Source organism: Gadus chalcogrammus, chromosome 9 (genome assembly GCF_026213295.1).
Source record: "Gadus chalcogrammus isolate NIFS_2021 chromosome 9, NIFS_Gcha_1.0, whole genome shotgun sequence".
NCBI classification, from domain to species: domain Eukaryota; kingdom Metazoa; phylum Chordata; class Actinopteri; order Gadiformes; family Gadidae; genus Gadus; species Gadus chalcogrammus.
In genome coordinates this window covers 1804768-1819729 of record NC_079420.1, presented here as the reverse complement: position 1 = coordinate 1819729, position 14962 = coordinate 1804768, and the positions used below count along the sequence as shown (strand labels likewise).

The window sequence follows — 14962 nt, the reverse complement described above, 5'->3', positions numbered from 1 at the left end:
ATACAGCGTTGAAAAGAGACTATTGCATTTGGGTTTAGTATAATGTACAGTCAAGGTGTCGGGGCTAACACTGACCAAAATACGAACCCAACCCTTGCCTTCTTCATCATCCTCGTCATCACTATCCTCACTGTCGTCTTTAATCATGTTTTACATCACGATATTTGACTAATAGTATGTTAAGTCGTTTTCGGCTTGCTCTGATGTGAATCATCAGCAAACCTCAACGTTTATTTTATCTGCTGGTGGGTGAAGGCAGCCTGATGAAGGATGAAATTCCCTCTTTTTTATGCCAACTGATTTCAAAACTTTTATTTTAGTATAGTAACCGAATCAGACTCGACTATGCTTCGATCATGGCTGCCATCACTGCTTTGGGTCTGGAGTTGCGTGTGTTTTAGGTTGGCTCAATGAGCCAGCGGTTGTGACGCGATGGACCCGGCTGTGATGTGGTGTGTGTGTGTGTGTGTGTGACGGGCTCCCACGTGTGTTGCAGATGAACCGGAGACCCGGGACGCCTGGTGGGAAGAGATCCGCCAGGAGATCAAGTCCCACGGCAAGGCGCTGGGCTGTCACGCTGTGGTGGGCTATAGCGAGAGCACCAGCATCTGGTGGGCACTCGCACACCCACGCACACCCACACCAACACACCCACACCAACACACCCATGCAGACACACACACCAACACACCAACACACCCACGCAGATACACACCCACACACCAACACATGAACACAGACACACAACAACACACCTAGCGAGAGCACCAGCATCTGGTGGGCACTCGCACACCCACGCAGACACACGCACACACACCCACGCACACCCACGCAGACACACACGCCAACACACCAACACACCCACGCAGATACACACCCACGCACACCCACGCACACCCTCGCAAACCCTCGCACACCCACGCAGACACACGCAGACCCACGCACACCGACACACCCACGCAGACACACAGCAACACACCCACGCACACCCACGCACCAACACATGAACGCAGACACACACCGACACACCCACGCAGACACACACCAACACACCAACACACCCACGCAGACACACACCAACACACCAACACACCAACACACCAACACATGAACACATGAACAGCAATCCTTCAGGATCTAGCAGCGTCCTTGTTTGGACTTGAGACAGGCAATACTGCACATTCCCGGGCCGTAGTATGATGGCCTACTTGACGCATAATGTATATGAAACGGCTTATAACGGATTTGATCAATGTTTGGTTGATTCTCTCTCTCTGTGTCGTCACTTTGCTCTCCCAGCGAGGAGGTGTGCATCCTCTCCGCGGCAGGGACGGCAGCCATATTGAACCCTCGCTACATGCGCGAGGGATGTCTGGACATCGGCAGCGGTGACCACAGGTGGATTTGACTTGAATGCTTCATTTTATTAAAAAAACATACCTATGATATTCACATCTTTTAGAGATGGGGTTCAGGAGCCGGGGCTAACGCTACGGCTGTTGTCTTTGTCTCCGGGTGCGCCAGGTTTGACGAGCCGTCGCCCCCTAGCTGTGGCTTCTGCCACATCCCCTATGACGAGCTCAACATGCCCTTCCCAGCCCAGCTGACCTACTGCTACCAGTGCAGACGACAGAAGGTCTGGATCGCATATTACCGTATTCACACTAATATAAGATGAGGTTTTTGTGCTAAAAATACGTTTTTGTGCTAAAAATCGGGGCTCGTCTTATATCTGCGAAATGGAGAAAATCATGGAAAAACAGGGAAAGCAGGGGGGTACACTAGAGGGCGCCAAAACGATAGTTTGTTACAGTGTTTTGTAAATACTGTCCGCAGCCCCTCACAACAGTGACACCATTAAACTTATCATTCATTCATTGATTAATTTCTGAAGTCATTCATTGATACATTGCACTTCATTGATTACATTTTGTGACAAATTAATCCAAATATTTAATCAATGGTGTTGAGGAATCGATGAATTATCACTAGAATTTTCAAATACAATTATTTTCTGTAGTAAACAGGATTATGTCCACAAAAAGCTTATTTTTTTATCAAAAATAAGTCTGGAAAAGTTGTTTTATATTCGGGTGCACACGCTAGATCCGCCGTGTACACGTGCCCGCCGCGTTGTCACCTAACCCTACAGTCGGCTGGTTCCACATGTTTGAACTCCAGCCTTTGTGTTCCAGGTTCCTGATGTTCTATTCACCACCATCGACCTGCCAACAGAAGCTGCCGTGTCCGGTAAAGGCTGCCTCATACAAGCTAGGTGAGATTCCCAGCAGTAAAATGTTCCATTAGTCAGTAGGTAGGCAGAACCGTGCATCAGTTGAGTTATTGTCCACCCATTCCAAGGTGACAAATCCACCTTCATATTACAATAACTTTCTAACAATAACTGCATGAACGATTCAATATCTTTTCTTATATTTGGATGCCAACAAAATGTTCGGATCTAATAGAAAAAGAAAATAATAAAGATTAGTATATAGTACACGTGAACCTCCTAAGATAGCGCAATTTGATTGGTTTGCTATCACGGTATATGGGGCTTTATCCCATGACTGAGATCTCAAACTCGGGATATTGTTTTGGCTCTCGTGACGGTCGTCTTGTCAAGCTAATAAAAATAATTAAAAAAAACGCTAAAAAAAAATATATATATATATATATCCCGACAAAGTGTTATCCTGTTTATTTTTGGAGCATTCACGTGTAGTATATATTAAAACAATTATTCACCTCGGGCTCCCTGAATAGCCCCCTCAACCTTCGGTCTCGGGGGCTATTCCCCACCATTCATTAATTGTTAAATATCTTCCCCCGTGGCCCAGATTGTGTCGTCTGAAGAAGAAGGCGCAGGGGGAGGTGAACGCCACGTCCATCTCCAACCTGCTGCCCTTCATGGAGTACGAGCTCCACACTCAGCTCATGAACAAGCTGAAGCTGCGCAGCATGAACGCCCTCTTCGGCCTCCGGATACAGATCAGCATCGGGGAGAACATGCTGCTGGGATTGGCCGTGAGTCGTGGTTCTGGTCTGTCTCGGATCTGGTGTGACTCTGGTCTGGTGTGACTCTGGTCTGGTCTGTCTCGAATCTGGTGTGACTCGTATCTGGTGTGACTCGTATCTGGTGTGACTCTGGTCTGGTGTGACTCTGGTCTGGTGTGACTCTGGTCTGGTGTGACTCGTATCTGGTGTGACTCGTGTCTGGTGTGACTCTGGTCTGGTGTGACTCTGGTCTGGTGTGACTTGTATCTGGTGTGACTTGTATCTGGTGTGACTTGTATCTGGTGTGACTCTGGTCTGGTGTGACTCTGGTCTGGTGTGACTCTGGTCTGGTGTGACTCGTATCTGGTGTGACTCTGGTGTGACTCGTATCTGGTGTGACTCTGGTCTGGTGTGACTCTGGTGTGACTCTGGTCTGGCGTGTCTCTTGTGGGTCTTCAGTCTGCCCCCTGTTTGGAGGGTTCAACCCTTGATCGATCCTAATCTGGTTTGGGGCTGCGAGATTATGGAAAAAAAAGTCACCACGATTATTTTGGTCAATATTGAAATCACGATTATTCAAACGTGTGTCGCCTTAAAAAAATACACAAAATGGTCAAATAAATGTTCAAATCCAAAGAAATGCACAGATATGTATCCAGCTTTTCAACAATTTCTATAAAACATTTAATGAAAAAATAATAATACTGATTATATTAGTTTTGTGAATATTAGCTGAATGGACCAGCGCTAACCTGGTCCTAGTAGGTGTGTACAGCAGTGTTGTTGACTCGTGTGTTGTGCGGTTGCTCTTGTGTCTGTGTGGGTCTCAGTCGGCCACAGGGGTGTACCTCAGCGCTCTGCCCACTCCGGGGGGGATCCAGATCGCGGGGAAGGCCTCGGGGGACCTGAGTAACGAGCAGCACGTCCTGAGCATTCAGAAGCGGATCAACGACGCCATGGCCAAGAACAAAGAGATGTACCACATCAACCCGCCGGTGAGACCAACAGGCCGGGACACTGGCTGCACCAGACACTGCGTTCAAGACTCCCATCATTCTGTGTTTATTGACCTGCAGGTCTATGAAGATATCTGACAGTTTTGCACTATACCCATAAGTCTTTGTTTAACGTAGAGCCCATTGACATATCTGGTCTGGCATGCAGAAGGGGTCTGACCTGTTTTCTGTATGTTGGCAAATAAGTGCCGAAAATGTTCTCATCTGACCATAGCTGCCTTGGCTGCTGAGCGAACAATCCCAATTTGGCCCTGTGCATCTTGATAAGGATAACCATGCCAAGAGCCTTTTGTATCTAAAACGGTTGAATGATAAGCCAACAATGGGGTCACCCACAGTTTGCTGGGGTACAAAGTCCTTTGGCAGTTAATGCAGCAGATTATTTTTTTATTAAGGTACATGCCTGTATTATTGTGTAGAACGTCTTCCTGCTCTAAATAGGTGTCTTATTAGGTTATTATCAGCTCAGGTGTTGAACGTGTACATGTTTTTTTGACTCTGCAACATGGTGAAAACCTATCCTTCTTGTCTCTCCCTGATCATCAAAGAAATTATTTGCCTTGGACCCAGAGGTGTTCCACGGCATAAACATGGTATTGAGCATGCCCAGTTTCAGCTGTGAGACGCATCTACGCATGGCCAATACTTCACCTCTTTTAACCCCAGTTTTCACCACTTACACTTTCTTTTTATTTTTTATAACCACTGTGGAGCAAGGAGTGCACCCCCTGCCCCAGAACCATCTCTTTAAGAGCAGCCATCCTGGATGGAACTGAACAAGCTGGGGCTCACTCATAAACTTGACCAAACTTCTCCCGCTTCACACTTTCCCCATATGTGTCTTTGTGGTGTGTCTTTGGTTCCACCCCTTACCCTTCCAGATCCATACACAACGTTAACAGTTGCTGGTTTGTGGCTGACGATGTGGTTGATTGTGTTGTTGACTGTGAGTGGTGAAATATTAACATATCCATCTTGCTACTTTTCAGTCTCAACAAAGGTGTGATGCACATGTTGGTGTTTTATTGGTTTTGGTTTTTCACGGGTGTAGTTTCAGTAATGTCCAACTCTGCTGGGCCTGGGCTCCTCTTCTTGACCCATCCCAGGAGCTGAGCGAGGAGGCCGCGGGCTCGCCCATCCCGGAACCCAAGCAGCGCTCTCGGCTCTTCCGCTCTCAATCGGAGAGCTCGGACGAACTCTCTGAACTGGACCTCTCCCACGGCAAGAAGGACGCCTTTGTCCTGGAGGTGTGTGCTACTGCTGGGGGTGGGGGTGGTGGTGGAGGTATTGGTGGGGGTTGGCTTCGCTCCAATAGTCCTTCTCTAGCTTTTCGACTCCACATCGAAATCAACATAATGTTTTCCTTGACCACTGTCCTTCCCGCTTTTCCTGTTGTTGTCTGCGTTCAGCTGCAACCGCCTAATCGTCTTGGGGGCCAAAGTGTTTTAGCCATTATTCAGCGACGTCATTAGACGTACCATACAGCCTGAACTCTTTTCAGGACAAGCCCTCGTGTGACTATATTAAGGCTGATCACACCACCATATTGTCACGGATAACGATCGTGATCGGCTCAGCCGTCCCAATTCAACATTGCTCCGATCCTTTGGGAAAGGAGAGTGGAAAGGAGCCATCTGTATTGATTAGCCAGACCGGCGTTCTACAAGCACAGCTGTCACACAAATCAACAACAACACAACAGCACAACAGCGCGTGTTGAACAGTGACTTTGTGTTCCTGCAGATCGACGACACCGACGCGGTGGAGGACATCCACTCCCTCCTGACTGATGCCCCTCCCCCAGCCGGTATGTAGCACTGCATTCTGGGTAATGTTCCCCTCCGTAACAGCCCCTCCCCCAGCCGGTATGTAGCACTGCATTCTGGGTCATGTTCCCCTCCGTAGCAGCCCCTCCCCCAGCCGGTATGTAGCACTGCCTTCTGGGTAATGTTCCCCTCCGTAGCAGCGTGTCATTCCTCGCCGCTTTCGATCGGGACCCGAAGTCAAAGTCAAGTCAAAGTTTTTATTGGTCACGTTTGTAAAAAAACAAAAACATTTTACATACAGTGAAATTAAAAAGGGGTAGTCACTTTTTTGTCGTTTGTGCAAATTACTTAAACCTGAATAAATAATCAATAATGGTAATTAAAAACAGTCATCCCCTAATGAGGTGTTGCTATAAAAACGGTCATAAAAAAAAAGGTACATAATATATAAAATATAATCTAAAAGTGCATTGAAAATCGTGCAAGAGTGCAACCCTGCCCTAACTCTCTGTTGTTCTGTTGGCTGCAGGCTTCTACAGCTGTAACACGGAGGTGATGCCGGGGATTTACAACTGGACCTCTGGACTACAGGTTCTGCCCCTACACCCACCCAGTGGTTCCTCCTACTACCCCCGACCTCTTCTGCAGCCTTGCTGATGTCCGTCCCTTCCAATGTGCTTGTTTCCCCTCCAGATGTTTACGTCAGTGAGGGTCTTACGGTTGAGCAACGCCAATCTCACCAACCAAAGCCTCAACAAGATCTTCACTGACATGTGTGAGAATCTGCTGAAGGTAACTCGTCTCCCCGGGGAACAGTAAACTAAACGACCCCCTTTTCATGGGGGTCAGTTGTAATGTCATTTTGTATAGCTATGTAGAACTATAAACTATATTCCTATATTTCTACTTGAGTTTATCTTGATCAAATCTTCCAAGCGATTTCCCTTTGGGATCCACGGGATTGAACCAACAAGCCTCTGATGTACCCCGGGCCGTCTCTCCTTGTGGTGGGACACTGGCCCGATGTCATGGCTTTGTGGTCGCTTCTGTAGTATAAAATCTAGTGCTGTCAAGCGACTAAAATATATAATCGCGATTAATCGCATTAATGTCAAAAAATTCTATGCTAAATATCCCTTGATTTCTTTGTCCCATTAATTGTTCTCATTTTAATGCTCTTATCAACATGGAGAAGTGCATCGGCTTGCCTCGTGCAAATGTTTTTTTATTGATAACAACATTGGCATATACCGATCAAAACAGGACGATACAAAAAAAAAGCCTGTAGTGCAATTAAACGATGAACATACAAACATACTGCCTTGAACATAGCAGTCAGGCTACTGCTTCTTTGTTTTGAGCCAAAGAAAAAGGAAAAGATTGCGTTAATTTAACGGCGTTAAAAAATGAACGCCGTTAAAATTGGTTTGCGTCAACGCCGTTAATAACGCGTTTAACTGACAGCACTAATAAAAACTAAATGTAGCAAGTCTTAGTATAAATACGTTAATCCATTATGCATCATTATATGCTTATATCATTATATTATACATTTTTAATTTGCTTATTTGGAGCAGTCTTATTATATCTTGTCTTACCACAAAGAGCCTTCTGGTGCCCGTGGAGTTGTGCTTGATGTTAATATACATCGTTCCTAACATGATGAACGTAGCGGCGTCCCTGCCTGCTGTTACTAACCAGGAGTGTGTGTGTGTGTCGTCGTTGTGTTTCAGAGTCTGTACTTCAAGCTGCGCTCCATGATCCCGTGCTGTCTGTGTCACGTCAACTTCACGGTCGCCGTGCCGGAGGACGAACTCATTCAGGTAGGACGTCTTCCTCGTGGTGTTGGACCTCATCGATGTCCTGGATTCATTTGATCGTTCATCACTGAGTGTGACGTGGTCTGCCTGCCTGTCCCAACCTCCCCACCAGGTGGCGGTAACGGCGGTAGCCATGAGTTTCGATAAGGAGCCGGTCCTGGAGAAGATAGGCGACAGGGCCGTTTTCAAAGGTCTGTATCCAATGCCACCGTGCCTCAAACAGAGAGACCGTGTTCCAAATGGACCGTATAGGACGTGACCGGGGGTTGTGTGTGTGTCTCCTACATCTCATTCTGTTGACAGTCTGGTCTTCTTTCTGCTAAAGCAATGATAAACGCTGTATGAATGTGATGTATCTGATACCAGAGAGACTGTTGTTCTGATACCAGAGAGATATTATCTGATCTTAAATACATTGCACTTTTTAAAATGCTTTTTTAAACTTTATTTTCTATCTATTTTATTCATTTTGTAACTTTGCATATGCATTCTTTGACTTATCATCTTTTATTTTATGACTGATTCTCTGTGAAGCACTCTGAGTCTGCCTCGTGTACGAAAAGAGCTTTATGAATAAAGTGGCGTCTCTCTCTCTCTCTCCCTCCCTCCCTCCCTCCCTCCCTCCCTCCCTCCCTCCAGGAGCGGGCGAGAACGAGGACCAGCTGCAGTTCCCCATGGAGCTCTGCGCCGAGTCTGCCTCCGTCGCCATCAGCAACCTGACAGCCAAATTCACAGGTACCCCTCCCTCAGCGCTCGGAGGCCCGCCCCCTCGCTCCACGCCCGGGGTCAGCGGCCTCCCGGGTTTCACTAACTGCCCCCCCCCCTGTCCCCCCTCACCGACGCCCCAGGTACGAGCTCTTTACTCACACCGGCCGCAACGCTACACAAAAACCACCTGTTGATGGTGTCCTCTCCAGGTAACGCCCTGCGCTAGTGGCCGTAGCCCCCCCCTAGTGCCCGTAGAGCTCTGCGCGGCGGGGTTAGCTCCCTCGAGTCCCTCGTCCCCGCTGTAGGATGGCGTAGGACCTCTTGTATCTATCCCTGATCCCTGGTGTCTCTGCTTCCTAATCCAGAGGGAAGGGTTTGTGTTTAAGTAGCGCCGCACCCACCGGGCCAACCCAAGTCTTTAGCGAGACAGAAACTCCAAATCTGTCTCGCACTCAAATTCTGATCCAAAATGTTGGAACTTGAGAGAGACGCACGTAGAGAGACAGACAGAGAGAGGGAGACGGACGGACGGAGACAGAAGGACTGACACCGACGGATAGAGAGACAGGAGGAGCGAGAGACAGACGGAGAGAGATACAGGGAGGGAAGGAGAGAGCGGGAGACAGATGGACATGGAGAGACAGACAGGAAGAGAGAGACCGGCGGGCAGAGAGACAGATTAACATAGAGAGACAGACAGGAAGAGAGAGACCGACGGGCAGAGAGACCGATGGACACAGAGAGACAGACAGGAAGAGAGAGACCGACGGGCAGAGAGACCGACAGGGAGCGAGGGAGTGCAGTGAGACAGGGCAGCCTCCACGGTGTGCAGCTATAACGTACCCCCTGGTGTGTGTCTTCAGGTGTCCCAGAGTACGCCGGCGGTCCGTCCAGAGGTAAGCCGTTTGTCCCCCCCCCCCACCCCCCTCTGACACACCTCTCCTCCTGCTCCCATGACAACGACACTGCTCTGTTTTGATTTCATCCTCTGGTCTGTGGGACAGGGTACCTGCTGTGCCCCAGCCCATCATCCTCTTATATTGTTTTTCTTTTGTTTTTGTTGTCGGTGTGTGTGTGTGTGTGTGTGTGTGTGTGTGTGTGTGTGTGTGTGTGTGTGTGTGTGTGTGTGTGTGTGTGTGTGTGTGTGTGTGTGTGTGTGTGTGTGTGTGTGTGTGTTGTTTTCTGTTTGTTGTTTTTTGGGTGGGACATGTGAATGCCTGTGGTGGTCTGTGTGTGGGTGTTCTGTGTGTGTGTGCGTGTTCTGTGTGTGTGTGTGTGTGTGTTCTCTCCAGCTGCCTCGGTTGATTACGGTTCCTTTGCAGACAGATGCAGCACCTGGCTAGAGCTGATTAGGCTGAAAGCTCACACCATAAGACGAGGATCAGTTAAGACAAGTAGGAGGACACAGTCGCTAGCCCGCTCCGGTGATCATCCTTATACCGACGCAGCACATCGTACCTCTCACACGCACTCTGCGCACTCACACATATGATACACACACACACACACATAGGTACAGGCGCACACACGCACACATGCAAGTTCTTACACAGCCCTCCCCGCATGCCTCTGGGGGGCGGAGCTTTAAATCAAGCGCCAGCTTATTATTGGCTAGAGTGTGAAAGCCCCGCCCCTCAGGGGGACTCCTATTGGCTAGTGCAGAGTGTGCGATGTGACCTCACCAGGTATAAGTGCATTCACTCTGTAATTAATTTGAAAATAATCCCCTGTAGGGAACCTGGCTTCTCCCCCTTTACTCTCCTCCATTTGGGACTCGAACCACAGACGCTCTCTGAAGTGGGCCCCGGTCTAGTGTAGATATTAGTGGTCAACGATGAATGACTAAGCGGTCACTCAGTCTTAGTACCGACACAAGCCGCCCTCACCTCCTCTGTGCAGTAGAAGAAGAATCACAGCAGTAGAAGGCATCTTTCACACTCTCGCTCTGATTCATGTGCTCAGACCACAGCTGTCCCCTTCCCCAATTCCATCTCCCCGGGCCTCCCCCCCCTCCCCCCCCCCTCTCCTCTCCTCTCCTCCTCTCTGTAACCATCCAGCCATGCACCTCACTGCAGATAGGCCCCACACACATGTAAACACACCGCGCAGCTGTGCCCAGGTCTGTCTGTCTGTCTGCAGACTGTGTGACTGTCTGTCCGTCCTCCTCCTGCCACTCTGAATGCATGGCACTTTGGGCTGTTTATGTGTGTGTGCGTGTTGCTACCACACCGCTACCACTCTGTCGCCCGCTGTTGTTTTCAAGACGAGACTCGTGCACATTGTTGTTGTTGTTTACATGCACGTGGTTGTGGTCTACGTGGTCACATGCACACGCTCAGCGGACCCCTGCAAAGAACTAGTACACAATGTTTACGTCAACTATACGACAATATCCATTCTACATGTTTCATACTCCACCTGGCTTTACCCTCTTGCAAACTTTCCTTCTGTCCCTTTGCCGTTTTTTTATTTTAATATTATTTTTTCCATTTCTCACTCCCTCTCTCCCCCCCCCTCTCTCCCCCCCCTCTCTCCCCCCCCTCTCTCCCCCTGCCTCTCTCTCTCCTCCCTGCCTCTCTCCCTCTCTCTCCCCCTGCCTCTCTCTCTCCCCTGCCTCTCCCTCTCTCCCCCCCGCCTCTCTCCCCCCCTCCCTCTCTCTCTCCCCCCCTGCTTCTCTCTATCCCCTGCCTCTCTCTCTCTCTCCCCCCTACCTCTCTCTCTCCCCCCCCTGCCTCTCTCCCCCCTTGCCTCTCTCCCTCTCTCTCTCTCCCCCCCTGCCTCTCTCCCTCTCTCCCTCTCTCTCTCCCCCCCTGCCTCTCTCCCTCTCTCTCCCCTCTCTGCCGGTGTCTCTCGCCCCTCCCCCTCTCTCCCTCTCTCTCCCATCTCTGCCGGTGTCTCTCGCCCCTCCCCCTCTCCCGGCGCTCCCGGTGCAGTCTCGTCCTCGGAGCGCTGCAGCCCCCTCCCGGAGGGGCGGTCCCGCTCGCTGCGCTCCACGCGCTCCTCGGGCGGCGGGGGGGGGGGCACGGCGGTCACCGTGGTGAAGATGACGCCCCTGTCCTTCCTGCCCGGCACGCGGCTCATCAAGTACCTGGGCATCATCAACATGTTCTTCATCCGCGAGACCACCTCGCTGCGGGAGGTACGGGGGGGGGGGGGGGCTCATTCGAAAGAAAGAACAATAAGAAAGAGAGAAGTAAGTTAGGCCTAAAAAAAAGAATTGTTTGGTTCCGGTTTCTGACCGACCCTGTCAATTTATGTGCGACCCAAATTATCTTATGAGCTTTTAAAAAAAATATATATATATATTTTTTTTTTTGATGCAAACTATAATTACGTTTTGGTACAGCACCTCTTCATTCTGTACAAGGATGAGCGAATTTTCTCGTTTTTAAATTAAAACAACCTACCTATCATTCGCTGCCGCTGGAAAAAAATAATAAAATAAAATAAAATAAATTCCCTACCTACCCATGACCTCAACTGACAACCAACAGGAACCAAACTTTTTTTTTTTTAGGCCTTATAATAACAGACATGGTGATTGGCATCAGGTTAGGCACATCGGTTTTGAACCGATGTGTTTTGAGTCGGGGTTTGAATCGGGGGAATGAATCAGTGTTTCTGAGTTGGGGTGGTACTGAATTCAAGAGACGGGGAGCCGAGCGGCGGAAGGCTGAGCGCCCCCTGGTGGTGAGACAGGCAGAGGGGACAGACGGGTGTAGGGAGGAAGAGGATCTGAGGGAGGGGGGGGGTACATGGACCATCTGATCATGATGTTATTGTATTCCCAAGCATGTACTTAAGAGTGTGTGTGTGTGTGTGTGTGTGTGTGTGTGTGTGTGTGTGTGTGTGTGTGTGTGTGTGTGTATGTGTGTGTGTGTGTGTGTGTGTGTGTGCTGCAGGAGGGCGGTGTGAGTGGCTTCCTCCACACGTTCATAGCGGAGGTGTTCGCGATGGTGCGTGCACATGTGGCCGCCCTGGGGGGCAACGCCGTGGTCTCCTACAGCATGAAGGAGTGCGTGTTCATGGAGAACCCCAACAAGAACCAGGTACCCCAACAAGAACCTCACTCACTCACTCACTCTCCCACACGCTCTCACACTCACTCACACTCTCACTCACTCTCACTCTCTCACTCACTCTCACTCTCTCTCAATCACTCTCACTCTCTCACTCACTCTCACTCACTTTCACTCTCGCTCACTTTCACTCTCACTCACTCTCAATTTCACTCTCACTCACTCTCTCACTCTCACACTCACTCACTCTCACTCTCACACTCACTCTCTTTCACTCTCTTTCACTCTCACTCTCACTCTCACTCTCGCTCACTTTCACTCTCACTCACTCTCACTCTCACTCTCACTCACTTTCACTCTCACTCTCACTCACTTTCACTCTCACTCTCACTTTCACTCTCTTTCACTCTCGCTCACTTTCACTCTCACTTTCACTCTCACTCTCACTCTCACTCACTCACTTTCACTCTCACTCTCACTCTCACTCTCACTCACCCACACACTCTCCTGACCGCTGAGATCAGCGCGGCTCATCTGGTGGTCCTCTACCGTGTCCTCGTCCCCCCAGGCTCAGTGTCTCATCAACGTGAGCGGCGACGCCGTCGTCTTCGTCCGTGACACGGACCAAGAGGCCACGCCCACTCTGATCCACACGTCCTGCGGCGGCACGGACGGGCCTACTTGAATCCCCCCAGAACCCCCCCAACAGGGCAGGCAACCTTTCCCTCCGTCCAAACACAAGGGATCCGTCACTCAAAGTCAACTTCCAAAGGCCAGGGCAACACTCTTTGTCTCTGTTTCTTTTCTTTACCTTTTTTTTTTATTAAAACATTTGTATGTGCTCCTGAGGTGAACGGACTTCAGTCGACAACGGGTAGTAAGAGATCTGGCCTACATCCATCCACACAGTTGAAAGCCTTTTGGTTTTGACGGCTTGTGTTTTTTGTGACCTCCATTGGGAGCGGACACACGAAGCTTCCTTTGCTTGGGTTTCATCCCCAACGCAGGCCGCTGTCGCTCGCCCGACTATAAAGGGACTAGATGGGTCCGTCGTGGAGGATTCATTTCAGATTTTAACCTGCCTGCTCTGGTCAAGAGTATTAACACAAACTAGATCCCATTGCTAATGGAACTCTACTAACTTGTTCTAGAATATTGGTAACTCACAACTGTGTGACATTGAACTAAGACTGGTCTCCGAAGATGCTTGTTTACCTGGAGTACACTTGTACTAAACATCCAAACATGCCCCCTTGAGGGCAAAGCGTCGATCACATGACTGATTTGACATCATATACCAGCCAATTTTACCAGCCAATCTACCATGTTGTGTTCTTTGTCAAATTGCTTTTACTTTGTGTGTGTTTGGTACAGCCTGCTTAAGTAGTATCACATAGATGCCTCCATTTGTTCAAGTCTGGGAGCCGTTTGAGTGGGTTCAAGGGACACAGGCTCATCCATATAATAAACTCAATGCCTTTAGATAATATTTCATAATTATAAATAATTCATTGTACAATAGATTCATTATGAGAATATACGTTTAGAGGATGCCGACCACTTGTTGATTTTAACTGTTTGACTTTTGTTGGACAACGTGGAGCAGTTTGTCACAATGTTTAGCCACAAAACACTCAACCTGTTAGTGTACAAATTGGTCCAAAATCTCTTCTTTTTTTACTGAAAGACAACATCTCTATACTACTGAACTAGCCAATTGTTAATATCGTCTGATGCTGGAAAACATATATATATACGGTCAATAGCCTAATATAATCTAGTCTATGTGGCGCAATACATATTTTATTTGATTTAAAAAAAAAAGTATAGTATTTTTGTAAGAAGAAATTACATTGGTAAACTGACTGCTAATTTTGCATGTGCAACTAGGTCCTGATATTTTGACTCATATTGTGTCGGGAATGCCGGTACACTTGATTGATGTTAAAGCAGTAACAATTCAATTTGTGTTTGAAACTTGAATGTACATAGATTGCTTTGTGTTTAGCACCATGCAGAATCACTTCATCATGATTCAGCTTGGTTGCCTCTCAAGTCTTGCACAATAAACTCATTTGAATACCAGATTTCATCTTTCTTTGGTAGCCTACTGTTAAATCGTAGATGTTAACCAAAAGTACGACCAAATGTATTTATTTATTTAAAATACTTATATTTAAAATGCAATAATGGTGTATGCACAACAAGCTATATTGTATACCATTCAGAGAGTAATGGTGTGACATGAGGGTTTGATTCTGGTCTGACGTTATATTACAGCACTACAATAATGACGTTATAAAATGTGATATTAATCAAAATTATTGTATTCACATGACGCAGTGGATTGAGAAACTCAAGTGAAAAACTAAGGCATTTACTTTTTAAATTGGAGTATCACATGGATTTTGGTGAGCAATGGGATCTTTATTTTACTGTATGTCCAACACTTATTTGATTGAGCACTTACTTACTTAAGGATGAATTACAGCTTGTTTTGATCTCCAAACAGGGACATAGGATGAAGTTATACGAAGTTTGACCAAAAGTAAAGAAAAACTCAATGATTTTGATACATGTAGGACTCAGTGGCGAAGCCAGAACTTTTTTGGGTGGGCTCAAGCCCACCCAAAACT

At 48.1% G+C, this 14962-nt stretch overlaps 1 protein-coding gene across 7 annotated transcripts in view; it reads left to right on the top strand.

Annotated features, from left to right (window-relative positions):
• c2cd5 (C2 calcium dependent domain containing 5) overlaps positions 1-14950 on the top strand; it is a 29080-nt gene extending 14130 nt beyond the window's left edge. The window contains exons 11-29 of one of the 7 annotated variants that reach the window (XM_056598539.1): positions 497-611; positions 1300-1398; positions 1525-1636; positions 2196-2275; positions 2841-3027; positions 3828-3992; positions 4562-4606; positions 5120-5260; positions 5757-5820; positions 6309-6370; positions 6473-6571; positions 7513-7602; positions 7712-7790; positions 8239-8334; positions 9171-9203; positions 9630-9731; positions 11241-11446; positions 12210-12356; positions 12895-14950. In XM_056598539.1, coding sequence (XP_056454514.1) covers positions 497-611; positions 1300-1398; positions 1525-1636; positions 2196-2275; positions 2841-3027; positions 3828-3992; positions 4562-4606; positions 5120-5260; positions 5757-5820; positions 6309-6370; positions 6473-6571; positions 7513-7602; positions 7712-7790; positions 8239-8334; positions 9171-9203; positions 9630-9731; positions 11241-11446; positions 12210-12356; positions 12895-13011 — 2039 coding nt within the window. In that variant the 3' untranslated portion in view covers positions 13012-14950. Of the gene's footprint in view, positions 1-496; positions 612-1299; positions 1399-1524; positions 1637-2195; positions 2276-2840; positions 3028-3827; positions 3993-4561; positions 4607-5119; positions 5261-5756; positions 5821-6308; positions 6371-6472; positions 6572-7512; positions 7603-7711; positions 7791-8238; positions 8335-9170; positions 9204-9599; positions 9732-11240; positions 11447-12209; positions 12357-12894 lie in introns of all 7 variants that reach the window. The other 6 variants (XM_056598538.1, XM_056598537.1, XM_056598541.1 and 3 more) reach the window with 6 other exon arrangements.
• Positions 14951-14962: the final 12 nt, after the last annotated feature.